This window comes from Peromyscus eremicus, unplaced genomic scaffold, assembly GCF_949786415.1.
Source record: "Peromyscus eremicus unplaced genomic scaffold, PerEre_H2_v1 PerEre#2#chrX_unloc_1, whole genome shotgun sequence".
Taxonomy (NCBI): domain Eukaryota; kingdom Metazoa; phylum Chordata; class Mammalia; order Rodentia; family Cricetidae; genus Peromyscus; species Peromyscus eremicus.
Genome location: NW_026734288.1, coordinates 2,639,197 through 2,666,214, shown reverse-complemented (window position 1 = coordinate 2,666,214; position 27,018 = coordinate 2,639,197). Strand labels below are relative to the sequence as shown.

Here is a 27,018-nt window from a genome sequence, read left to right as displayed (position 1 = left end):
TTAATTCTGTAGTTTTTATTTTTGTTCCTGAAGACAAACTTTGTCTGAGTAGCCCTGACTATTCTAAATGTAGCTCTGTAGACCAGGTTGGCCTCCAACTCAGAGATTCACTTGACTCTTTCTCCCACATACTGAGATTAAAGATTGGCCAACATTCAAGGATTTTTATGTACATATTTTGTGTGATGGGCCTAGAGTATGTGTTTTTGTACATGTCAAGCATATGTTGTTTTGCTGAACTTTACCTACAATCTTGAATTTTGAAATTTGCAGAGGGTATCATTCACTTCTAGGATACAGTATTCATGACAGTAATAGTGACTGGGCCTTCTGAGTCATTAGATTAAAAGTGTGTGTCATTCTTCTTGCTTATTGTATTTGTTTTGATGTTTATTAATGAATATGATTTGTTTTTCTGTATAAACAGATATCCATCACATGTATGCCTGGTCCTCATAGTAGACCCACGAGAGTCTTAGAATCCACAAGCTTGGAATAATGAACAGTTGTGTGATTCCCCCTATAAGTACTAGCAATTGAACCCCTCTATATACAAGAACAGTAAGAGCTCTTAACTTCTGAGCCTTCTCTTCTTTCTTGTGTTGATTATTTATGAACAATATTGATATTTCTAATGTTATCATCTTTCTATTTGTAACTGCTTAAATACACAGTTCCTTTTAGTAAAATTTATTAAAATATAGTTTAAAATGGAGTAATTCAAATTCCTGGAAGATGAATACAGAACTAGAGTGAATGCTTAACTCTTCGTAGGAACTTCAGTAAAACAATCTCTGAGTTCATCTTATCTTTTTGTTTATTTGTTGGAAGTTTACAGGGCAGATGGGTCTTTAATATTTACTTCTTGCTGTCCTATAACTGACTACATAGACTAGGCTAACTTTCAAGTCAGAAGCACATATACCTGCTTCTATCTTTTAAATTCTGGGATTATAGACATGAGCCATTACACCCAGCTTACAAATCTTCTTTGTAGTTAGTAATGGTTCATGCAATTTTTCTGATGTGTGCTCAGTACTGTGGGATTGTTTGTTTGTTTCTCTATCTTTGTTAATAGGCATTTCTCTTGCAAGATGATATTCAATTTAAAGCATTCGGAAATAATAGATGTAAATCTCCTATTCAGTTTCTTTGTAAAGTAACTTGGTGATTTCACTGTAATGTCTGAATATAGAATATGTGTTGTAGTCACCAGAATTATGTGGCTATTTGTCAAAAAATCACACATTTAAAATGATGTATCATGCCTTTTGTTTTATTCATATGGATGACATATTTATGTATGACATATTTTAGAATGCACTGACCTATAATGATGTGCATTTCAACATCACTCATGAAGAATGGGCATTGATGGATCCTTCACAGAAGAAGCTCTACAAAGATGTGATGGTGGAGACCTATATGAACCTCACAGCTATAGGTAATACTATAAATTTTCCTTCACATTTTAAATAAGGGGACAAGTGTTCCTTGGTTATTGATGCTCTTTTGCAATTCTGGTTGAGAATGAGGAAGACTGAAATGAATAGATCAGATTTGGTTCTAAGGATCACTGCAAATAGTAATGTAAATTTTTCAGTTTCCTGTAATATTTCATACATTTTTCTTGTCCTATATTTTAGGCTACAATTGGGATGATCTTGAAATTGAAGAACATTGTCAAAGTTCTCAAAAACATGAAAGGTAATTTTCATGTAAAAGCTGATAGAAATGGGCCTCTAGATATATACAATTTATCTGGAAGCTTCAGTGAAATGAAGCAGTGTAAATAATCACAGTTTAAAGTGCATCGATGATAATTAAATGCTCATAAACAAATATACCTCAATGGTAGGTAAGTGAATTATGTTTGCAAGTCATTCTTTTAAGAAGGAAGAAAAAAAAAAAACAATGCCATAGCAGAAATCACCATTTGAATAATAGCTTCATCAAAGCTATGCTGTACAACTGACAATCCATTTAGTTTCATAGTTTTCATATTACAAAATATATACTCACTAAATATGTGATAAGAATATATACACAAACTTGTAATAAGCAAATAGTCCATAGAATATTTACTCATATAGGTGTTCTGTCTTTTCTAATTTTAGTTAGATGGGTAGATAGAGTCAAGATTTAAGGGGAGGGGGGAGTCGTTGTAGAGAAACATTATTCCCTATACCACATATTGATGAGGAACAGAAAGTCCAAATGTAAATGAAATGTGGAAATATTCTTGTTTTAATTCTTTCTTTAATAGTTATATCTTATGTCACTCTGGATACCAGTTCTATGAACATAAGGATATGGGAAGAAACAATGTTCACCTCTCAATTTCAGAACAATTAGAAGATATGTAGTAGTCCCATGTTGAGTAGACTTGCTGAATGTAATTCAAGTTTACAAACAATTGTTTTTTCCAGGTTCATTAAGAATAAATCAACAAATACACCACAGAAAAGGCCTATGGGTACTAGGACTCTCTGTGTACATGCTTCTGTTTGTCCTGGTTAACTTTCAACATGTAGCATGACTCACAGTATAGGAAAATTTATCAATGGAATAAGTGAGGTAAATGTCCAACTTCACCAAATTCTCCTCAAATATGTGAAAATCCTCAGAGAAAAATGATGCCATAAATATGAACCAGGTCATAAAGACTCTTGACATCAGAGGCATGTTCAAATATGCAAAGCCATCCTTAATGCAGGGGAACAACATGAGTGTAAGCAACATGCTAAAACGTTAAAATCTCAGTTCTCTATATATGTAGACTAATTGTAAATTAATTCATGCAGATATAAAGACTCAACAATGTAATGAATCTGGTAAAGCTTTTAAATATTTCAACTTTTCTTGCAGGCATGAAAGAAGTCATACTACAGAGAAATCACATGAATATACTGAGAGTGGTAAAGCCTTTGCAAGTAGTCTTCCTCAAAGGCATGAAAAAAAACATACTGGAGAGAAATCCTATGAATATAATCAATGTGGTAAAACATTTACACAACACAGTCATCTTCAAAGGCATGAAACTACACATACTGTTAAAAAACCTTATGGATATAATCAATGTGCAAAAGCCTTTGCTCATTGAAAAGTTCTTCAATTGTATAGAATAACACATCCGGAAGAGAAACCCTATGAATATAATCAATGTGATAAAACCTTTACACAGGCAAGTCATCTTCAAGTACATAAAAGAACACATACTGGAGAGAAACCCTATGAATGTAATCAGTGTGGTAGAGCCTTTGCACGACACAGTGCTCTTTAACTGCATGAAAGAACACATACGGGAGAAAAACCCTATGAATGTAAACAATGCAGTAAAGCTTTTTTACAGTCCAGTCATCTTCAAGTACATAAAAGTACACATACTGGAGAGAAACCCTATGAAGGTAATCAATGTGGTAAAGCCTTTACACAGCCCCACAATCTTCAAGTACATAAAAGAACACATACTGGAGAGAAACCCTATGAATGTCATCAGTGTGGGAAGGCCTTTGCTTGTCATAGTGTTCTTCGATTGCATGAAAGGACACATACTGGAGACAAACCATATGAATGTAATCAGTGTGGTAAAGCCTTTGCTCAAAACAATACTCTTCAAAGGCATGAAAGAACACATACTGGAGAGAAACCCTATGAATGTAAACAATGTGGTAAAACCTTTGAACAGTCCAGTCATCTTCAAGTACATAAAAGAACACATACTGGAGAGAAACCCTATTAATGTAATCAGTGTGGTAAAGCCTCCACTTGTCACAATGCTCTTCAATTGCATGAAAGAACACATATGGGAGAAAAGCCCTATGAATGAAAATAATGTGGTAAAGCTTTTCCATGTTATAGTGATCTTCAAAGGCATAAAAGAACACCTACTGGAGAGAAACCCTATGAATTTAATTAATGTGCTAGAGCCTTTTGCACAGCTCAATAATCTTCAAGTACATAGAAGAACACATACAGGAGAGATGCCCTATGAATGTAATCAGTGTGGTAGAGCCTTTGCTGAAAACAGTGTTCTTCAAAGGCATGAAAGAACACATACTGGAACGAAACCCTATGAGTGTAATCAGTGTGGGAAAGCCTTTGTTCATCATAGTGCCCTTCAATTGCATGAAAGAATACATAACTGATGGAAACCCTATGAATATAAACAGTGTGGTAATGCCTTTGCACAGCCCAGTCATCTTCAAGTGTATTAAAGAACACATATTGGAGAGAAATCCTATGAATATAATCAATGTGGTAATGCCTAGCCACAACACAGAGCAATCCTGTAACTGTAAAACTTTTAGTGTGTAATTGGTTTCTTAAAGCCTTTGAATATAACATTAGATTTTGAGGATCTGAAAGGAACTCATACCAAAGGAAATCTGAATATATATGAATTGGTATGATCTTCATCCACCATACTTACATTCAATTACACAAGATTAATTATTTTGGAAAAAAATTAAAATGTGTTAATAATATGTTTAAGCATTATAATATCTCTTTTTATTTTGTTTACACCTGTCAAATAATATGGGATTGGGGATTCAGCTCAGTGGTAGAGCACTTGCCTAATAGGTGCAAGTCCCTGGGTTCGATCCTCAGCTCTTAAAAAAATATGGACAAAAGACCTATAAATTTAAATGATAATGTAACCATTTTAGATTTCATACTTCTCTTCAAATACATGAAATAATGAATTCTGATGTAAATTTTCATAGATGTGTATCATTGCTTTTCTGTTGCTTTGATAATATATCATATCTAAGTGAATTTAAAAAGGTTTTAATTTGGCCCTTGGTTCCAGAGCAGTACATGTAACCCATAAAAAGGGCATGGAAACAAGTATTAGACATGGCAGCTAAAGCAGGCAGCTAAGAATTCACATTCTTGCCCTGCAGTATAAAGCAGAAAGTGTAAATTAGAAATGGTGTGCAGATGTAAATGCTCATGCCAACCCTCACGACTGAATTCTTCCAGCAGGGTACCATTTTCTAAATCTTCTCAAATGATTTTACAGACTGAAAATGATAGATTACTCCAACTTCAAGACTGCATGCTTGTTTTCTGTTAAATGGACCAAGTCATTATGGAGAAAATTTCTGTAATCATTTAGATGCTTCAAAACCCATGTTACCCGACTTATAATAGAAAAACATTCATGATTGAAAATTAGTTTAAATATTTGTTTTTACTTTAATTATGCTATATGTGAGTGTTTTCCTCTGGGTATATGTATGTGCATTTTGGTTCCCAAGAAGGTTAGACCGTTGTAGCTTCTTGTTGCAAGAATTACTGGAAGTCACCCAAAACCAGATCTTGGTCCAGGGAATGAACTTGTGTTAAAGTCTTGGCCATGTCTCTATCCCTGTCAATATTTTAAAGCTTTTTATATCATCTTGATGTCAGGAAGTAGATAGGTACTAATATGAAAGAAAACCTCATTTATGTAAACAATTTGGTTAAGACTTTAGACATCACAGTTGTTTTCAATTTCAAGGAAAAAAAAACCTCGTTTTAAGTCTTTTTCAATGTAGATTTGAAGTAAATAAATTATTAACAAGGTTCACCAAAGACTGATGTGAAGATCCCATTGTGGCTTCTATTTTGCAACATGTGAGAAAGATATTGTAGTGTGGAATATGTGTGGTAAATTTATTTATTAAAGTTTATTTTGTGATCCTTACATTCCTTCTGTGGTGTTTTTTCATCTTCTTTTGCACTTTCACTTATTCGTAGGTGTGTCTTCTATTTTGCAACATGTGAGAAAGATATTGAAGTGTGGGATATGTGTGCTAAATTCAATTAGTAAAGTTTATTTTGTGGTCCTTATATTCCTTCTGTGGCATTTGTTCATCTTCTTTTGCACTTTCACTTATTCAGAGGTATTTATCTGCTGCCTTGTATAGAATGTGATGACTATCATGTAAGTGGTTAATTTTTATTTAACTCTCAGGCAGTATGTGATCATACTTTCAAGTAAGGGTGTTTGTGAAAGGGTGATGGATTTTTGTTCATGGTTGTATTTTTAATATTTAATATTCACAAATGTGCTTGATATGTTTGTTATCAGGCCAGCCTTGATTGTCAGTAATTAGTCATGGATACATTAGAATTCATGATCCTTGTGTGTCAGTCTCTTGAGTACAATTCTAAGGGTAGATGATGTACTTTCATTGATTGTTGTTTTGTCAAAACTGTATGGGAAAGGGGTTGGCTAAAGAAACCCAACCTGACCCTTGAGCCCTGAACTCGGATAAGATGGTTCAGATATGGCCAGTGGAAGAAAAACAGTTTGGCTCAAACAGAGCCATCTCTGCCACTGGCAAATTGACTTGTGAACCTAACCAATCACAGAGTAGGACAGTAGAATTTTGTCACTTGGGCATAGGACCAGGGAAAGAATCACAGCCTGTGTTTGGGAGCTGAGCTAGAGAAATGAACCGAAGAAATATGCCCTGACTATGAATCTAGTGCCAAAATAACACTCTTGGTCCCTAGAATCAGATTCAGTGAAAGAAATGAGCACTGGTCTTAGAGGTAGTGTCAAAAAGTCAAGAAAGGCCTGAGGAAAAAAATACAGTTTAGCCCTGAAATCAGGGCCATCTCTGTCCCTAGCCCACATAATTGGGCAATCCCTAGGCAGAAAAAACAAAAAAACAAAAACAAAAACAATCACGGGTTGACTCTGCCCCCAGGATATCCTATATAAACAGTTGTGAGCTGTTCTCTCCTTCCTGGTAGAGGCAGACACTCTCTAGGACACATTCTTTCCAAATAAATCTCTTTCTCAAAAGAATTTTGGATGTGAAGATCTTCATTCACTGGTGTACAGAAAAGCCATGCTGGGATGTCACATAGTGGATTGAGCAAGGGGAGGGGTACGTAACAGCAGATCCTTGCTGAGACATCCCATAGTGGAAACCATTGGTAACACTCAAAATACATCCCACTCTCTCAACCCCTAGGAATAGATAGACTACTTCTGTATTCCAAAGCATCTGAAAGCCTCCCACATCATATACGTCACCCTTATTTGAGGATGTCTATTCAAACCTCCTTGTCACACCATCTGTTTTTTCAGACCCTAACTACCATATATCATTTGTGCAATGATGCTCAGCCTGACAGCTTTGGAGAATGCTGGCTATATGTCCCTCCAAGGTCAAATGCTCATTCACAATTTGTGGCCTCACCCATTGTTATATTAGATTCTCTCACCTTACCATTTGTTAATTGCTTCAAGCCAAATATCTCTACTACCACTTATCTCTCTCACATTCCTCTCTTTTGCATTGCAGACTACTCTAAGTCCTCAGGAATACACTTTGTGTGTACTCTGGATTCTGTAGACTGCAATAATACTACTACCCTTGGTACTAACACCCAGCCCATATGTCCAAACATTCACAAGACCTCTATTCCCTGTGGTACTCATGTTTATCACTGTTTACCTGCTAGGTGTTCTGGGACTCATAACCTGGTATTACTGTTCTGTAAATTGGGGATAGTACCTGGTGAAGAGCCCTTGCCAATTCCCAACAGCAAGTTCACAGCAGCAAGGCATGACAAATGAGCCATCCAAATAATACTCTTTCTAGCAGCCCTGGGCATAAGTGCTGGTACAGCCACTGGAATAGCAAGACTGACTATTCCCCTTGATATTTACCATCAGCTTTCCTCATAATTCATCCAGGATTTCCAATGAGTAGCTCAGACCATCCTTACTCTTCAGGAACTAATAAACTCACTGGCCACTGTAGTATTACAAAATCAGAGAGGATTAGATTTATTAACAGCAGAATGAGGTGGTCTTTGTCTCTTTCTTGGGGAAGAGTGTTGCTTATATGACAATCAATCAGGGATAGTGAAAGATAAGATCCAACAACACCAGATGAATCTTCAAACAAAAAACAGCTTGATGCCCCGGACAGTGGAGAACTAATAGTCAGATATGGAAATGGATTCTGCCTTTCTTATTCCCTCTTTTCTTCTTTTGCCTAGCCATACTAATTGCACAGTGCCTCATAAACATCTTGGTTAGTTTTCTTCAACAACAGATCCAAAATATTTCTAACTGAACTCTGAGTCACTTAATATTACAGGATTACTGGTCCCTATTGACAAAGCCAGATCTGCTGAACCTGTTTACAACCTGAGAAGGAAGATCAAGATTGTTCCAAGAACCTGGATGCCCCAAATCAGTAGGAAACAGTATAATGATAATCCCTCTTTTCCAGCCCTGAGCTGCTTATTTACACTTTCCACCTCCTAATTCCTTATTACCATTTCCAAATCCCAGCTGCTTATTACCCTTTGCAACCCCCAGTGGCTTATTTCTAAACAAAAAAGGGGGGAATGTAGGCGATAAAACTAGCTAAAGAAACCCACCTTGACCCTGGAGCCCAGAACAAGGAAAAGATGGCTCTGATAAAGCTTGTGAAAGAAACACAATTTGGATCAAATCAGAGCCATCTCTGACACTGGTGAACTGACTTGTGAAACCAACCAATCACAGAGCAGGACAGTAGAATCCTGGCCCTAGGGCTCATTACCAGGAAAAGAATTACAGCCTACGTTTGAGATCTCAGCCAGAGAAATTAACCCTTCATCTCCAAACCCAGAACTGAGAATATATGTCCTGACTCTGAATCTAGTGCCAAAATAACACTCTTGGTTCCTAGAATCAGAGTCAGTGAAAGAAATGAGCCCTGGTCTTAGAGGTAGTATCAAAAAGCCAAGAAAGGATAGTGAAATAAACACAGTTTGGCCCTGAAATTGGGACCATCTTTGTACCTCACCCACAAAACTGGCTAATCCCTGTGCAGAAAAAACAAACAAAGAAACAACTAACCCATCATGGGTTGACTCTGCCCCCAGGACATCCTTTGTAACCATCCTGCCTTGTCAGTTGTGAGCTGTTCTCTCCACCCTGGTAGAGGCAGCTACTTTCTGTATTCATCCTTCCCAAATAAATCATGTTCTCAAAAGAGTTTTGGGTGTGAAGACCTTCATTCACTGGTGCACAGAAGAACCTTACTGAGATATCCCATAGTAGATTGAGCAAGAGGGAGCTGAACAGAAGATCCTTGCTGAGATGTCTGTCAGTTGACAGAGCAAGAAAGAGCTTAAAAGTAACATTTTTATCCTGCGCTGGAGGAGATGGCTACAATTTTGCAATTTCTTAGGCAGAAGAAGCAGAACTTTGCTAGGAAGCCCTCTTAAGTGGGGGCTGAGTGGAAACTCCACTGTTGTGGCTCTCCACGAGAGTAACAGGATTGCTTTATCCTGCAGGGAGACCATCTCCCATCATACCAGGTATAGCCTGACTTTCCTGAACAGTCAGAATAAATTTTGCTGCTGAAGTAGTTCCAGCCCTGCCTTTTCTGAGAAATGAGAAAAAAACATCCCTCCAGGGCTGTACTATCTCTTTGCAGTCCCAACCATCAGAGCTGTGCTAAACAGCTCCAGGTGTCTAGGACACCTTCAGGGCGGACCTAGAGTTCTGAGCAGCTTAAAGTGTTCAGGATACCTTTCCCTCCAGTGCTGAACTGTCTCCTTTTAGTTCCAGCTGTCAAAGTTGTCATAAGCAGCTCAAGGTGTTTTCTGACTCTCAAGGAGTCAGTACACCTTTCCTCAGAGTTGCAAAACTCACGTTTTGGTAACAAAATCTGGGACCAACCCCAGAGTTGTTGCAAGTAATTTACTTACAAATACATTTTAATGATGTTAATTTTAAAATACTCAATAGAGAATATGAAAATCATTAAATACTTCATATATGTATCCAAAGAAACATTTTCATTTATCTGGAAGAGATGTAATAATTTAAGTGAGTCAGTAATCAACTGTATATTTCACAATAAAATTAATGTGCTATGAATATGTATACATTATTTAAAGTTCCATGCATCTTCTTGTCCTCATCTGTTTTGCATTTGGCACTTCATCTCAAAGTGTTGTCTTCTAAGATGATTATCCAGAGATGCCAGATAATGAAATAGCAGTGAGATATATTTTGTGGGGTCTACTTTTGTCCAACTTCATATGATGATCAACATAATATTACAGACTTGTATAAGAAATACATTTCCAACACAGAGGTCTCACTGATGCTCAAATAGAATTAGTTGTAACATTAAATCAATAAAATAGCATCTTTTCAGATTGTAAACATATATTCATTGAAAGATTAGGCAAAGTAGGGGAAATTGAATGATAAATCCTATTCATAAATGAAAATGATATATTGGCACCTCTTTTGTTTTTCTTTTTATTGCATGTTAAATTATTTAGTTTATTCTGAGGACCAAACATTTGTTCATAGCACTTTCTCAGACCAACAAGTAAATGTGAGAGAATACCTTGAATGTAAGTAAGTAGTCATTGATACTTATGAATTCATGATTTCATTTGGGCTTAGATATGCATGGCTGTAATTCCAGCATTTGGAAGAGGGTAGCATGCCATTTTCTCTTAGTTTGAGGTCAGCTTGGTCCATATAGTGAGTTCCAGGACACCCAGGGATATGTAGAGATACCCTATCTCCAAAAACTTCCAAAAATGAATAGAAATATCAAATTATGGCAGTTATCCTAATATAATCTGACTGGATTCTGACTTGTTTCAACCAAAAGTTTTGTTATCTTTACTCACGTTAAGGGAACTTTGTTAACAATGAAAATATGACACTATGTGGAGAGTCCTTTTACAGAAAAATGGAAAGCCATTGAATCTTTTGAAAACCATCTGGAGACTTCCATCACATTTAAATGAGAAAAGACAAAAGGAATAATGGGGCATTTTCATCTTTCGTATTTTAATGATGTATTTGGAAGCTGGAGAGTTTGCTCAATATTACTGTTCTTAGGTACCCCAGTTTGGTTCATAGCATCTACCTCAAATGGCTCAGAACTACTAGTATATGCATATCAAAGAAATGTGATGCATTCTTCTGGCCTCCTAGAGCACCAGATATGCAAAAGGTGAAATAACAGATATTTATGTGTGTCCATATTTTTAAAAAATATTTTCTTTATGTATATGTTATTTTCAAAAAGGATTACATTTAATTTAGGCATATAAGTTTAGCCAGTGTATATATCAGTTGCATGCCAGGTACCAGTAGAGGTCACAAGAGTATCTGTTTCTCAGTGCCTGTAGTTACAGAAAGTTGTGAGCTGTCTCTTGGTGTTTGCGAATCAAAGTCAGGCCCCTGTGGATGAGCAGTCAGTACTCATAAGTGTTGAGCAAACTATTTAGCCACATGAACATTTCATTAAAGCAGTAAAATATGAATGGATAATCCTGAATTCATCTTTACCTCAGCCCTGATGATCCAGAAGAGATACAAGCCGATAGCATCATTAACTCATTTACATTACATGCTTAAATAAGTTTCTTTAGATGTAACCAACCTTCTTATTAAATAAGAAACACAGAACCAATGCAAAGAAGAAAGCCAAGAGGTCAGAGCTAAGAGCTAAAACCTTACCCTTCCTCCTGCAGTGGTCCTACCTCTCCGAACTCACTACCCCTGTGTTAATGTCTTTTTATAGTGTTCCTGTTCTGCCTTCTCATTGGTTGTAAACCCAACCACATGACCGCCTCGTCACGGCCTGTCTGTCTAGGCCTCCAGGTTTTCCTTGCTTGGTATTGAGATTAAAGGCATGTGTGTCCAATAATGGCTGTATCCCTGAACACACAGAGACTTAGCCAGCTCTGCATACCAAGTGCTGGGATTACAAGTGTACGCCACCACTGCCCTACTTTCCTATGGCTTGCTAATAGCTCTGACCCCCGGGCAACTTTATTTATTAACATACAAATAACATTTTAATACAAATAAAATATCACCATAAGTTTCCATACCTAAATATCTACAAAATGAGAGAAGAGTACAAAATAATCAGGAGTGGGATTCACAATCCAAGTCTTAAAAGTAGCTGACAGCTTGATCAAAGCCAAAAGACTTAGTTTATCACCAGGGTCATAAATGAGCAGTAATGCAAATGGACAAGAATATATGTCATGTGTATTCTTGCTGGAATTTATACCTCCTATACAGAGACAAAAAGAACTTGCAGTTATAAAAACTGATCTGTCTGAAGGAGATCATATGCTTCTTCCCTGATTCCCGAAGGAAAACCTTCAGTTAGGAACCTTTTTTTTTGTTGTGACTTCAGATGACATCCAGGTTGTCAGGAGATCCTGAGACTAAAACAGAAATCACTAAGAGTTGGACACTCAGGCATTTACAAAGAGCTATGAAGTATGGAGGTATGGTTAGGGAGGGAACTTTGGGTATAAAGCCAAAATATCAAATGCTCAGAGAACAATGCTTGGTGTGTACCTGAGGACAAGCTGATTAAAACTGTGCCCTGTTTATCCAATCACCTGTTATGGGTTAGCCATATCCAGGTCTTCTCCTTTTCCTTTTTTTTTGGCAACTACCTGTACCTGTCAATGACGATAACCTGCTCTCCCCACTTTGCATCTCTCCTTAGACCTTAATATGCCTCACTCTCCACACTGATGTGTCTGTAATTGGCCTGCATGGCAGGAATAAGCATGTTCTGAAGTCATTTATATTACTTTTTTGACTAACAACTAGTGAGACAGTGGACCCCATGAACTTGTAATTTCCCTGGGAATCCCATTATGGGAAAAGACTGAGTCCTCAGCATGAAAATGTTTCTAGAAACATTTACTCCTTATCTGACCACATGGCTAGAGAGACAGGACCTGAAGATGGGGGAAGGTTTTAAAGATTGAAAAATTCATTATATGACTTCATTAGATTACTCATTTTTTTATATCTTTTGCTTTCTAAACTTTTTAAGAACTCAAGAATGGATTGGGTACCTTATATATCTATAATCAAATTAGTATAACTGAATAAATATCATGTTTTCATTGTTCATTAGTAATTTGCTTTTTTGCTTTTTGATTCTTTTCTTCTTTCTTTCTTTCTTTCTTTCTCCTTTTTTTTAAAGTATAATATTAGTAAATAACCTTGTGTGACCTGGGAACTCACTGTATAGACTAAACTGTCATAGGACACCAGAGAGATCTGCTCACCTTGCTGCCAGAGTGAATGCATTATAAGTGGGCACATTACAAGTGGATAACTTGTTTTACATAATTTTACTCAGATGAATGTCTGAGCCTGGTGTCAAGGGTAAAATCTCTGGCCCCTACTACAGTAACAGAAGATGGCTTCCATAAGATTGATCCCTCCTGCTTTCAAGTCTACTGTCTTCCAACTATGACCACTATTTTCTTACTTTATCATTGATTCTGTTAAAACTCATCAATGGAGTAGGAGTGGGTTCTGTCTATATTCTCCAGATGATGAAACCCAAGTTCAAAGAATTATTTGATTTTGTATATGGTTAAGTGTTTCTGCTCAACTCACTTATCCTGTTATTCTAATGCTTCACTAAATACAGTTGAAGCCTCCTGAGACAGATATAATGGTTCAGACCAGTAATCATGGTATTTAGAATTTGAGGCTGAAATTTCAGGATTTCAAGGTCATCCAAGGTGAACATGGTCAATGGAGTATCGTGTGAAGCTCATGGAACCAAAGGAACTGTGACTGGTTGAAGTATTTAGTCTTCTCTGCAGTTCTAGAGCTACAAAACCATAGCTACAGCAAGTGTCTGCTGAAGTATTGATAACCCAGGTTTTCTATTCCTGGTAATGTTTCATGACTACTGCAGCCCAGATCACTTTGGGAGTCTATTCCTGATTCTCATTAAAAAGTAAAATACTCCTTTATGTGACAGAATTAGCCTTGGGTAAGGATAAACTCCCTAATTGCTCATCTAATGCTGTGTGCTCAGTACTCTAAACAACACACAACCAACAGAAATGGACTCATCAGGTTTTATTCATATATTTGTCCATACTTAATTTGTGAATGCTTAACAAAAAAGAAACTAGGGAAGAATTTGTGAAAAAGAATGGAGAAATGACAAAAAAGGGGAAAGCAATACAATACGTGTTAGTTAAAATGTTTGAAAATAAATTTTAAGTAAAAAAGCAGCAAGAGAGATTGTAGCTTAAGTTTTCCTGCCTGGCCCACAGTCAGGGCAAATCTCTTTCACCTGCCAGTCCCACAGCCTCTCAGACCCGACCAAGTAAACACAGAGACTTATGTTGCTTTCAAACTGTATGGCCGTGGCAGGCTTCTTGCTAACTGTTCTTATGTCTTAAATTAATCCATTTCCTTTAATCTATACCTTGCCACATGGCTCGTGGCTTACCGGCATCTTCACAAGCTGCTTCTCATCGTGGTGGCTGGCAGTGTCTCTCTGACTCAGCCTTCCACTTCCCAGCTTTATTCTCCTCCTTGCCCCGCCTATACTTCCTGCCTAGCCAATGGCCAATCAGTGTTTTATTGATTAATTAGCAACACATTTGCCATACATCCCACAGCACTTCCCCCTTTTTTTTTTTTTCAAAAAGGAAGGTTTTAACCTTAACAAAGTAAAATTACATATAATTTGGGAATTTGGGCGTAGCTTCTCTTACTACTTCCTGCTGGAAGGGGGCGCTGTATCTTATGGGGAAACAAAGAAAATTTTAGAATTATGGAATAGTCCATGAGGCTGTATCGTCTGAGCCAGATGCCTTCAAACCATTCTGGATGTTGGATCATCTGGGCCATGGTGTCATTGGAGACCTTCAGGGGGTCTTGGCTGGTCAAACCTGATGTATCTTAATCTGGAACAATTCCATAGCCTTTGGCTTTCTATGGGAACAAAAGCAGAGACTCCTTTCCAAAGTAACATATCCTTATATCCAAATTTTGAAGTCAAGATATCTTTAAAATATGCATATTGGTTTAACTCAACAGCTTTTACAATCAAAAGTTTTTCTGCAGTTAAAAATCCCAAAGACAACACAATCCAGATTCTCTGTGTAATATCCATTTTTTTTTTTTTTTTTTTTTGGTTTTTCGAGACAGGGTTTCTCTGTGCAGCTTTGCGCCTTTTCCTGGAACTCACTTGGTAGCCCAGGCTGGCCTCGAACTCACAGAGATCCACCTGGCTCTGCCTCCCGAGTGCTGGGATTAAAGGCGTGCGCCACCACCGCCCGGCCGTAATATCCATTTTTACGTGGCTTATTTTTTATACTACCTTTACTGTCTCTTTAATGACTTTATTTTTAAAAACTATGTATTTCTATAACTCTATATATCACCTTTTTTGTCTCTTTCAAGCCTACATATATTTTACACACATTTTAAACTATTACATCTGAATCTGTCTTATTGTGAATCTATTGCTTTAAGCTGCTGCAGCTGTGGCTGCTGGCTCTGCCCACCTCAGCTTCCCATCATGGCTACGTTTACCACCAGCTCTGGGAGCTATCTGGGGTCCATGCTTTCATCCAAGCAGCGTGTAGCCCAGAAACCTCTTTTTCTGTTTTGTACTAGCAAAGGCTAAATCCACCATGCAGCTTAATGTACCACTTGCAGAGGCCTCATTCCCACCAAACTGCAGGTCGAGCGCACACACTAGAAACCCACAAGTAGCTCAAACCAGCAGCTGGTGCTCATTTGAGAAAGACAATTAAGAACTGTTTTTAGCTCCGTTTAGAATCTTTTTTCTCAGTTTTTAGGTGGAAACTCTTGCCACCACATTGGACGCCATTTGTAGCTTAAGTTTTCCTGCCTGGCCCACAGTCAGGGCAAATCTCTTTCACCTGCCAGTCCCACAGCCTCTCAGACCCGACCAAGCAAACACAGAGACTTATGTTGCTTTCAAACTGTATGGCCGTGGCAGGCTTCTTGCTAACTGTTCTTATGTCTTAAATTAATCCATTTCCTTTAATCTATACCTTGCCACATGGCTCGTGGCTTACCGGCATCTTCACAAGCTGCTTCTCATCGTGGTGGCTGGCAGTGTCTCTCTGACTCAGCCTTCCACTTCCCAGCTTTATTCTCCTCCTTGCCCCGCCTATACTTCCTGCCTAGCCAACGGCCAATCAGTGTTTTATTGATTAATTAGCAACACATTTGCCATACATCCCACAGAAAGAGATGGCTTAGAAATTAAGAGCACTGGGTGCTTTTACAGAGGACAGAGGTTCCATTCCCAGAAACCAACTGGTAGCTAACTAACATTTTTAACACGAGGTTCACAGGGTCTGATGTCCTCTTTTGGCCTCTGCAGGTACTGCACACAGACATTTGCAGGCAAACAGCCATATTTATAGAATGAAAATAAAGTTTAAAAATAAAGAATTCTGGCTGGGTGTTGGTGGTGCACACCTTTAATCCCAGCCCTTGGGAGGCAGGCAGATCTCTGTGAGTTCGAGGCCTTTGTGGGCTACAGAGTGAGTTCCAGGAAAGGCAGAAAGCTGCAGAGAGAAACCCTGTCTTGAAAAAATAATTATATATATATATGTATATATGTAATATATATATTATACATATATATATATGTAATTCTCTGCAATGATGTCACAACCCTGAGACAGACAGCAGGCAAGGCTATTTAAAATGAACTCCTTCCCATCTTTCATGGAAACAACTGTGTGCTTCCTCTAATGCAGCATGCTTAGAGCAAAGTGCAGCCTTATTCTGAGGTTTGCATAGCTCAGCAGGACAGTTCATCTAAAAACATCATCCATGGTACTGATATTTGACTCTCTTCGGTGTTTTTTGTATTTGTGTTCTCTGCCTTTTGTATGTGTGAAAATTAGAGACAATGTCACATTTTTTAATGTATTGATACATATTTTAATTGTAGATTATAATTTGATCTAAAACACAGATATTTCTCTGTATATCTTCATCTGCCTAATAGCTACACTTGCCATATTTAGATTGTTCAAAGTATGGGTTGTGGTCTGGTCTTAAGAGTGATATAAGGATGATATCACATACATAATGCAAAATCTTTTCTAGTCATGCTCCTCTTGTAGCCTTAGCCAGAGATGAATGCACATTGTTACTAAATAGAGTTTTGTTGATTAATAATTCAAGTATATGGAGTGATTTGTTTCTAGGAAGACATTAATTGCGAAACAGCTGTACACCCAGTCATTAAGAAAATGATTCTGAGTCAAGCTCTCCTTATGTTAGTTATGGTGACCATGATCCCATTCGGTTGCTTCTCAGGAAAATGACCTTACTGTCCTCTTGATTAAATAAACTAAATTCTTAAAAGGCTCAAACACCAGTAAGTTTTACAATTAGCCATTTGAGTCATGTAGTCAACTGTCTATTGCAGTAACTGGTAAAAGATTTACATGTGAAGCATGGTTTCTGCGTTCAGAACAGAATAGGAAGAATAATTTATGTGTTCACTGCAGAGGAAAGAAGATAGGCCATTAACTGCTGGAGTTACCATTATGAAATAGGACCAGATTGTGGCAGGGCTACTGATTTGTAATTTCTCACCATGTATTAATTCATATCATGTTAATGAAGGCAGGCCCGATTAGTGGATATACAATTTGGAAAGGTTCTTTTGAGCCAATGCATCCTGAATTTCTAACTATTGGACTCTCTTGCAGATATATTTAATCCTGTTTTGCACTGTTGTCAGCTCAAAGAGTTGAGACACAAGTCATTGATTGTAGATGTGTGTGTCAGGTGACTAAGCTCAGCAGCAAACATAAAACAAAGTGCAAAGTCAAACAGTTGGTTTTAATGCCGGTCCTCTACCAGGGAATGGCCTGTTCCTAATCAAAGTCCTGTTAGCTATGTGTTTTTCAATTATATTTATATTTTTAAATGTCAATTATTATTTTCACTTTTTATACTTGTTTTTCTCTAATTGTATCACTCCTCTAATCTGTTTGTTTTATTCTATGTATTTCCCAGTCAATGAGGATTTCCTTGAATTTTTCTCAGGTATTGGTTATTTTTATTTTTCTATTTAGAGCACTTTCTTTTCTCACTCAGGCTTTCCTCACACAATGTAATTGAGAATTGCTTTGATCGTTTAATCCTGACTGTGCTGTTGAGTGCTGGGAAGACAGTCCTGCCATTCCTTCTATTTTGGGTCATAGCTGGTCAGTGAAAAAGAAAAATAGACCAGGGAATGAGTATCCTTGAAAGTATCTGACATTTTTTGGAAATTTACAAGTGAAGAGGGACCTGTGCAATAATTGAGTTTACAGACCAACTTTAATCAAGTTTAGACACAGTAAAGAAAAAGATGAGCAAGAAAGTTGGTGAAACCTTTCCTGCTGTGACAATAGATGACATTAGTAATGAATAGTAAGGTAATCAATGTCAGATGATCAATAACAGTCCTGACTGCCCAAGACCAAGCAATCAAGAATGCAGATAAAGAACATGAAACCAAATTACTATTTTTAACTCTAGTTGAACCATAATAGAAGATCTGAATATAAAGGTGTGATCCTGACTAACAAGACTGTTGTTTTCCAGGTTTAAGATGTTTAGCCTGAGTGAAAAGCTATGAGTAGTCCTCGTGCTCTAATACAAATCTCTAGTCTCTGGAGCACATGGCCATAAAGCCTGTTTCAATTTATTTTTATTTTTTTAATATTTATTTATTTATTTATTTATTTATTTATTTATTTATTTATTTATTTTGTATACAATGTTTTGGCTGTGTGTTTGCCTGCAGGCCAGAAGAGGGCAACAGATTTCATTACAGATGATTGTAAACCAACATGTGTTTCTGGGAATAGAACTCAGGACCTCTGGAAGAGCAGCCAATGCTCTTAAATGTTGAGCCCCTGTTTCAATTTCTTAACATAATTTTGGGGATTATCACTTCATCATCTTCATCAACTATTTCCTGCCTCTAAGCACAAATGTGTCAGGCATTCTAGGCTGGACCTTTCCTGATCAATGAGAAGGCAAGAGGAACAGGGCAGTGCATGTTTTAGTTGAGTCCATGGTTTTTAATGTGAAGTAGCATTGCAGAGGTGCTTGCGTAAGAATAGGAATTCATTGTGCACATATTACAAGCATTGGGGTTCACAGTACAGAAAGGGAGGGGTGGAAAGGAGGCATAAAATTTTCCAGTTTTCTCTGTAGCTTGGGTTGCCAATGTACAATCAATTAATCAATTTTCAGTGATCAATAAATGTCCTGAGTGATCATTTCTTGGACTCCACTGACTAGGTCCCTTGTCCGGGAGATTGACAAATCCCCACTGAAATGTTAGTTCAGTACCTAGGACAAAGATCCTATTCTCCTGACCAAGGTCCCTTTTTAACATGCCATCATTACTTTTAACTTTTCTCCTTCAAAAATCATGTAGAATCACTTATCATCAGAGATCAGAGATCCAAAAACACTTTTGGCATCTTTGGCTTTTGTTTTCTTTTTACCCTAAACTGTCTACTTGATTTTTACCTCCAGTTTTTTTCAGAACTCCCTCTGAAGGTTTAAGCCTAACTGCCATCATGGGATGGGGTCAGCAACTGATTTGTTTTCTTCCAATTGAATTTGAGTTGTCAGGTGGAAGTATTAGGTTACCCTTCCAGAGGGCCACTTGTCAAGACCAAAGTCTCAATTGTAGATAAGAAAGGAATTTCTTTACTGGTGTCCCAGAAAGACCTCTAATATGCTGCTCAAGGGTCCATTACAGGGTCACAACCTACACTGAGTCCTGGTGTGCCATGAAGGTGTCAGAATTCTACAACAGCCGCATTTCCAGCCTTTTCAGAAAGGAGTGTTGGGTCAAGGGCTCCTACATTGGTAGAGGTGGATTTGAACCCTGTCTGTACCCTCACGGGGCATTATCTTTATTATTCTCCTGACTAATTACCCCAAATTCTCAGATTACAGGCCTGCAATACCTCAGTGTTCTAAAATTACCAGTTTGAGTCACATAGTGGGCTGTCCATTACAGTAACAGCAAAAATATTTGTGTGTGCAGCATAGCTTCTCCTTCAGATCAGAAAAGTAGGAACAGTGTACTGTGTACACTGCAGGGATAAAAAAAATTGAAAATACCTAGCTCAGGGAGTGATTATGGTGGTATTTTATTTGTACTGAAATGTGATTTTAATTGTATGTTAATAAATATAGTTGCCCGGGGGTCAGAGCTTTTAGAGCCATAGCAAAAGCTGGGTATTGGTGGTGCACGCTTTTAATCTCTGCACATCGTAGGCAGAGCTATGTAGATCTCTGTGTGTTCAAGGATACAGCCAACAGACAGTGACGAGGCAGTCATGTAGTTGCTTTTACAACCAATGAGAAGGCAGAACAGAAAGTCTATATAAAAACAAACAGACAGGAAGTAGGTGTCTTTTGGAGAGGTCTCTTGGCTGAAGAGGCTAGCTGTAGCAGGCAGGTAAGTCTCTTAGCTCTGATCTCTTGGCTTTCTTCTTTGCATTGGTTCTGTGTTTCTTATTTAATAAGACGGTTGGTTACATCTACAGGTGATAGTTAAGGCAGTGAACTTCAGGGGTCTCCTTCACAAAGAAGGACTGATGATTCATTTACTGGGGACAATTGTAAGAGTGATGCCATAGTGTCTGCCCGAGTTAAGTTTCTGTTGTCCTGTATTGATCCACTTACCAGAAACTTTTGACATGCCTGGACAAGTTCTAAGTTATTAGAAAATAACATTTCCTTATCTTTCTGCTATACTGACCATTAGTAGCAATGTATTGTGGTTGGGTTGCTTGGTTGGGTTGCTTGGTTGGGTTACTTAGCAACCCAACAGTCCCCTGATCTTTTCCCTAAGAAAGCTTCCTGGTCTGCTAACTATAAAACCTGCCTGAGGCCGGACGGTGGTGGCGCACGCCTTTAATCCCAGCACTCGGGAGGCAGAGCCAGGCGGATCTCTGTGAGTTCAAGGCCAGCCTGGGCTACCAAGTGAGTTCCAGGAAAACGCGCAAAGCTACACAGAGAAACCCTGTCTTGAAAAAACAAAAACAAAAACAAAAAAAAAACAAAAACAAAAACAAAAAAAAACCTGCCTGAGAAAAATAAAATTTTGCAGCTTGATCAGAATACTGTCTTGTTGTTAATTCTTTGTGTCTCTTGTCCCTTTCATTTGCCATTCCCCCTTCTAGGGTCCCTGATGAAGTTCCTCTGGCTAGGACAACTGGCACCCAGTGTGAGTCTTGAGGGTATGGAGGTTTGGTGAATGTCATCACACACCAGGACAGGCCTGCCTGAGAATTGGACCACTATGGAAGATGGCTCCATGAGAAAAGGTCCAGTCAGTGATAGCCATGAAAACACCTGGCCATGAGACAGATCCAGAGGATTTGCAACATGACAACAAAAGTTAAGTTTACCATGGGACAAGCATTTAATAAACAGGATTTGTTTATTCGGGACTGAAACTGTCTCTTAAGACATGAGAAACTAGGGTCAAAAAGAAAGACTTAAAAAAACTTCTTTACTATATTGGAGATGTCTGTCCTTGGTTTCCCCAAGAAGGGTCCATAGGTGAAAAGCACTGGAGATGGCTTGGCGACTGTTTAAATGATTTTTACCAGACCTTTGGTCCTGGAAAGGTCCCCGGTCAAACCTTTTCCTACTGGAATTTACTTAATGATGTTTTAAAATTTTATAATCATTTCCCTGATGTTCAAAAATTAATTAAGGTGGGAGAAAAAGTCCTAAAAGTGTCCTCCTATTTACCCTGTGTCAGCATTAATATTCCTGAACCCCCACATCTAAAATTGTCACAGCTGCCACATCACCCACTGAGAAAAACCACCCTCCCGTATTTTCCCTCACAGCAAATATACTCTTCCCTTAAAAATTTTGATAATGATTTAACTCCAGAGGAGGAAGCCTCTTTAGAGGAGGAAGCCGCCAAGTACCATAATCCTGATTGCCCCCCCTCCTCAAACATGTCCTCCATCAAACTTCCTCCTTTTAAAACCCTTCCTACCAGTTTTCACCACAGGGTGTGGTGGCCTCTGCACCACCCTTTTGTGCACCAGTTATTGGGGTGAGGAAACCTCTGCTCTCTTACAAAGAGCCAAGAGCCTTCTCCTCACTGAGGTTTCCTCCCTCAGGGAGGTCCTCCAACAAAAGCGTGAACATCTTCAACTCATAAAAGAACTCCACACTGTTGCCAAAGAACCACATAAGCCTTAAAATCTCAAGATGACCTTAAATATAACCCAGGGGATGCTAAAAACTGCCCAAAAAAAGGTGCCCACAAAAACAAATCTAAAAAGGGCTCCTTCTCCTAAAGCTCCTCACTCTCTCTATGCCTTCCCAGTAACCTAAATGATTTCCAAAATTATTAGGTGATATTCAATGGCTCAGACCTTATTTAAAACTTAACACTGATGAACTAGACCCCATTAATCAGATTCTAAATGGAGACTCAAACCCTCCATCTGCCAGAAAGCTTATGCTTGAGGACCAGGCCTCTCTGACTCTAGTCAATAAAATTATTCAAAACCAAACTGTTTTTCAGATATCCTGTCCTGACCCCCTGTTATACATTGCTTTTGCAACATCCCATGTCCCAACAGGAGACTTCTGGCAACAAATAACCATCAGAGAAGAAAAAAGAGGGAATCCCTTACTCTGGGTCCACCTACCCACCTCTCCCTCAAGGTCCTTACCACTTATCCATCTTTAATGGCCAAGCTAATTATTAAAGGCAGAGAAACAACTCGCCAATACTTTCAAAAAAATCCTGACTCCATAGTTGTCCCCTATATGTGAGAACAATTAGATTGGCTGCTTCAAACAAATGATGAATGGCCCATTGCCTGCTCCTCCTTCCATGGTACTATCAATAACCATTATCCTAGTGATCCCTTGTTACAGTTTTCCAGAATTCATCCCTTTGTTTTCCGCAAGTTAACTGCCTCACAACCTGTAAGGGAGGCTCCCCTGATATTTACAGATGGCTGGGCCAATGAACTTGCGGCCTATGTTGTGGATGGAAAGGCTCCCTCCTGCCTCTCCCCATATTCCTCAGCACAGCTTGTTGAACTTTATGCAGTCATTCAAGTTTTTCAACTATTTCATTCTCACCCTTTAATTTGTATACTGATAGTGCTTATGTTGCCCATTCTGTTCCCTTATTGGAAACTGTTCCCTTTATTAAACCCTCTACCAATGCAGCTTCACTTTTTCTTCAGATGCACTCCTTGATTATGACTAGAGAGTGCCCCTTTTTTATTGGCTATCTATGGGACCATTTAAAATTGCCTGGTCCTCTATTTGAAGGAAATGCCTTTGCTGATGCAGCCACACAATCAGTTTTTCCTGTTCTTGCAGGATTCCTTTCTCAGGCTGCCCAAGCATACTCTCTTCACCATTTAAATGCTCATTCCCTTCATTTGTTGTTTAAGCTTACCTGAGAACAGGCCTGAAAAATTGTTTAAAATTGCACTGACTGTAGTCTCCCTCCCAGTTCAACATCTGGGAGTTAACCCGTGGGGCTTGGTTCCCAATGAAATTTGGCAAATGGATGTTACACATTTAATTTAATTTGGTAAACTTAAATACATACATGTTACAGTTGATACCTATAGTGGTTTTATATTTGCCTCTCTCCAGGCTGGAGAGGCCTCCAAAAAGGTTATTTCCCATATTTTACAATGCTTTTCTGTCCTAGGAAAGCCTAAAGTTTTAAAAACTGATAATGGCCCAGCATATACTGGAAAAAATTTCACTCTTTTTGCCACAACTTCAGATTAAGCATGTCACTGGCATTCCTTCCAACCCCCAGGGCCAGGGCATCATTGAACGTGCTCATCAGACTCTAAAATCCATGCTTCACAAACTAAAGAGGAGAAGCCTATATGATCCTCGACGCAACCCCCAAATTTTTTACATCATTCCCTTTTTGTCCTTAATTTCCTTACCTTGGATAAGAATGAAAGGTCTGCAGTGGATTGCTTTTGGCATCCACAAACTCAAAGCCACCAAGAACTGGTTATGTGGCAAGACCCCTTAACTGCCCAGTGGAAAAGGCCTGACCCAGTCCTGATCTGGGTTCGAGGGTCAGCATGCCTCTATGACCAAACAGAGGGAGGCCCTCCTTGGCTCCCTGAGAGATTAGTTAAACAAGTCAACTCTAACCAATCACCCAGGAAAGAGGATAGCCCCTGAGATCATTTTCTCTTTCCTTCTCCTTCTTTACAGATACTGATGAAGAAAAAACTGGGAGAATTTCCCTGGATATTTGGAATCTTGCTGCTGCCTGTTCCTTCTTATCAGGACCAGAGACCAGTTGCCAGATCCCCATTTACATGGTGCTTTTATTTGACTGAAAATTATACTAATTAAGCTAAAACACAGACCTTTGGATACCTGTTGGCTAACTCTGATTGCCCCTTGCAAGGATGCCAGAATCCCATTTTACTCAATTTTACTGATTTTCATAATTCCCCTGGCAAGGTGGCCCTTGCTATCTGGTATTTGTACGATCAGACTGTCCATAATTGCAAAACTTATTTGAAGGAGAAAAGCGTAGGATGCCCCTATTCTTACTGCAAAATTCATGATACCATTCCTCCTTCTAAGGGACAGATAATTGGAAGAGAATGGAATGGTCCTAAATTTTATAAAACATCTACAGGATATTCCCTAGTGGTTTGGGACCTGTGGGACTCTTGATGGACTAGTCCAGTAGAAGGAGCCTTGTACATGGCCCGAGCAGCCACATGGCCTAGCTCCAGACTCTACATTTGGTGCTCTAATGTACAATTACAATCTATAGTCCATCATAATATCCTAATACAAGAAAAAAATTTAATGACCCACTATCATCCTCCTCCTCTCCATTTTCTTGGCTTTCCCTCCACTGAGATTGCCTTGTTTGCCAATGTTATTGGCATTGGGAATCTCTCATCACACTTCCTTTGTGCAGCCCTGGGATGTCCTCCCCTGATAGCAGTACCCCTGCCTCAGGTCTTTAATTGTACCACCACTGATAATTCCCATGGCTTCCACCCCATCCCTGGAGTACCCTTGTTTCTTTACCCAGGCCACTCCAAGTTTCATTTTTGCTTTACCAATGTTTCCCTTCCCTTTTGCAACCAGACTGTATTACCCAGTCATCCTTTTGCTCTCCCTAGCTTTTTCTTTTGGTGCAATGGCACTCTATCAAAAAAATTGACCATCCCTATCCCACAGGACATGCTCTGCCTACCTTAAGCTCAGGTCCCTTGTGGAATTCTTGGGATAAGAAACCCCTAGCCCAAGCAAAAATGAGCTGTCTTCTTGCCTCGTTTGGCTGGAATTTCCCTTGCCACCTCCCTGGTCTCTGCAGGCTTGGTGGAAGGAGCCCTGGGTCACTTCCTCATAACAGCAGCTCACCTAGCAATTCAATGAGCTTCAGGTAGCAATTGAGGCTTCTGCAGCATCCTTATTCTCCCTTCAGAGGCAGTTAATCTGCCTTGAACAGGTTGCCCTGCAAAACCGACAGGCCGGCCGGGTGGTGGTGGCACATGCCTTTAATCCCAGCACTCTGGAGGCAGAGGCAGTCAGATCTCTGTGAGTTTGAGGCCAGCCTGGTCTACAGAGTGAGTTCCAGGAAAGGCACAAAACTACACTGAGAAACTGTCTCAAAAAAACAAACAAACAAACAAACCAAACCAAAAAAAAACCAAAGAAGAAAAAAAAAAAAACGATGGGCCTTGGACCTCCTGACAGCAGAAAAGGGCGGGGCATGCCTTTTTCTGAGGGAAGAATGTTGTTATTATATTAATGAATCTGCAATGGCAGAAACCCAGACAAATAAGCTGCATAAAATTAGCCGAGCACTACATTAGCAGCGATTCTCTGCCGCGGCAGATGACTGGTGGAGATCATCCATGTTCTCCATTTTGATGCATCTCCCAGGACCATTAGTCAGTCAGCCTTTTGTTATTTGTAACTTTGGATCCCTTTGAAATTCACACGCTAACACAATTCATCATAAAACAAATAGACTCCCTGGCATCAAAACCTATATAGGTCCATTATCATAGGCTTGGTCTTGCCAATCAAGGACACATAGAGACTTTGGGTCATGACTGTCCTTCGGGAACTGCATGAAAACCCAGAAACATGCAAGCTTGCCCCACTTGGGAAGAGCTTGGGTACCAAGGAAGGTGCGAGACCAATGGCACTGCAGGGGGAGGACCAAGCTTTCTGCCTCTGGGTCCCCCGAGGAATATCCCTGATTGCATAGGGTTAGTGTCTAAGAATGAAAACACATCCAGGGCCCCTCCTCCAGCAAAAGACACATATAATAAACCAAGAGGATCAGGACAATCTTTCCCCTCCTTGGTTAACGCCCATCACCGCCAGGCGAATTTGTACCACCACCTTGGGATGACATAAATAATTAAAAGGGAGGAGATGATGGGAGCCATAAGCCTAAGTGACCCTTGCCACACATGCCACCATAGTTGGGCTTCTCTCCTCTTTTCTAAGATCTAAGCCTTGCTTAAATCTCCGTAGCATCAGATTCTCTTCTGACAAATACCAGAACATCTTCTCAGAAAACAGGTGACGATGCTGCAGTTAGTCAATTAGGCAGTTAGGCAAGAGTAGACAGATAACTCCCAGAGCAATGTTCTCTGCTACCTGAACAACCCGTGATTAAAATCCCCTCCCTGCTTGCACCCTCCTTTGCCCCTGCCTATATATGCCTTAAGAGGAAAATAAAATTTTGGAGCTTGATTAGACATCCTGTCTTGTTCTTCTTCGTGTCTCTTGTCCCTCTCATTCACCAGCCCTTCCTTTAGGTCCCCGTTGAAGACCCTGCTGGCCGAGTCATTTGCTTCATAGGCTGAGCTGAGCTACCTGCTCCAAACTTCTGCTTATCTTTGAAGAAGGCTCTGATACCTTGTTTCACAAATGCACACTGGATTGACATAGGGATCAAATAATGGAATCTTGTGCACTCAGTACTTTTAATTATTTTTATTTGAGATAAGTATATTAAAATGTCATTTCTCCCAAAAAATTTTGTTGTGTAGAAACTCTGGATGCTGAGCTATAATGAGATTAGAGTGCTCCAATTAATAAAGTCTTATATGCATCACTTGACTTTTTGTGTGGGTTTTCTAGTTCCATTCTTCTATGTC

At 39.0% G+C, this 27,018-nt stretch overlaps 1 protein-coding gene across 1 annotated transcript; it reads left to right on the top strand.

The window, feature by feature from the left end:
• Positions 1 to 1,320: 1,320 nt before the first annotated feature.
• Positions 1,321 to 23,897, top strand: LOC131900906 (zinc finger protein 844-like; the record flags this gene model as incomplete). The annotated part of the gene is made up of 4 exons (XM_059252226.1): positions 1,321 to 1,444; positions 2,869 to 3,033; positions 3,622 to 3,671; positions 23,634 to 23,897. Coding segments are annotated over 4 exons (603 nt in total), but the record flags the coding sequence as incomplete, so codon positions are not given.
• Positions 23,898 to 27,018: the final 3,121 nt, after the last annotated feature.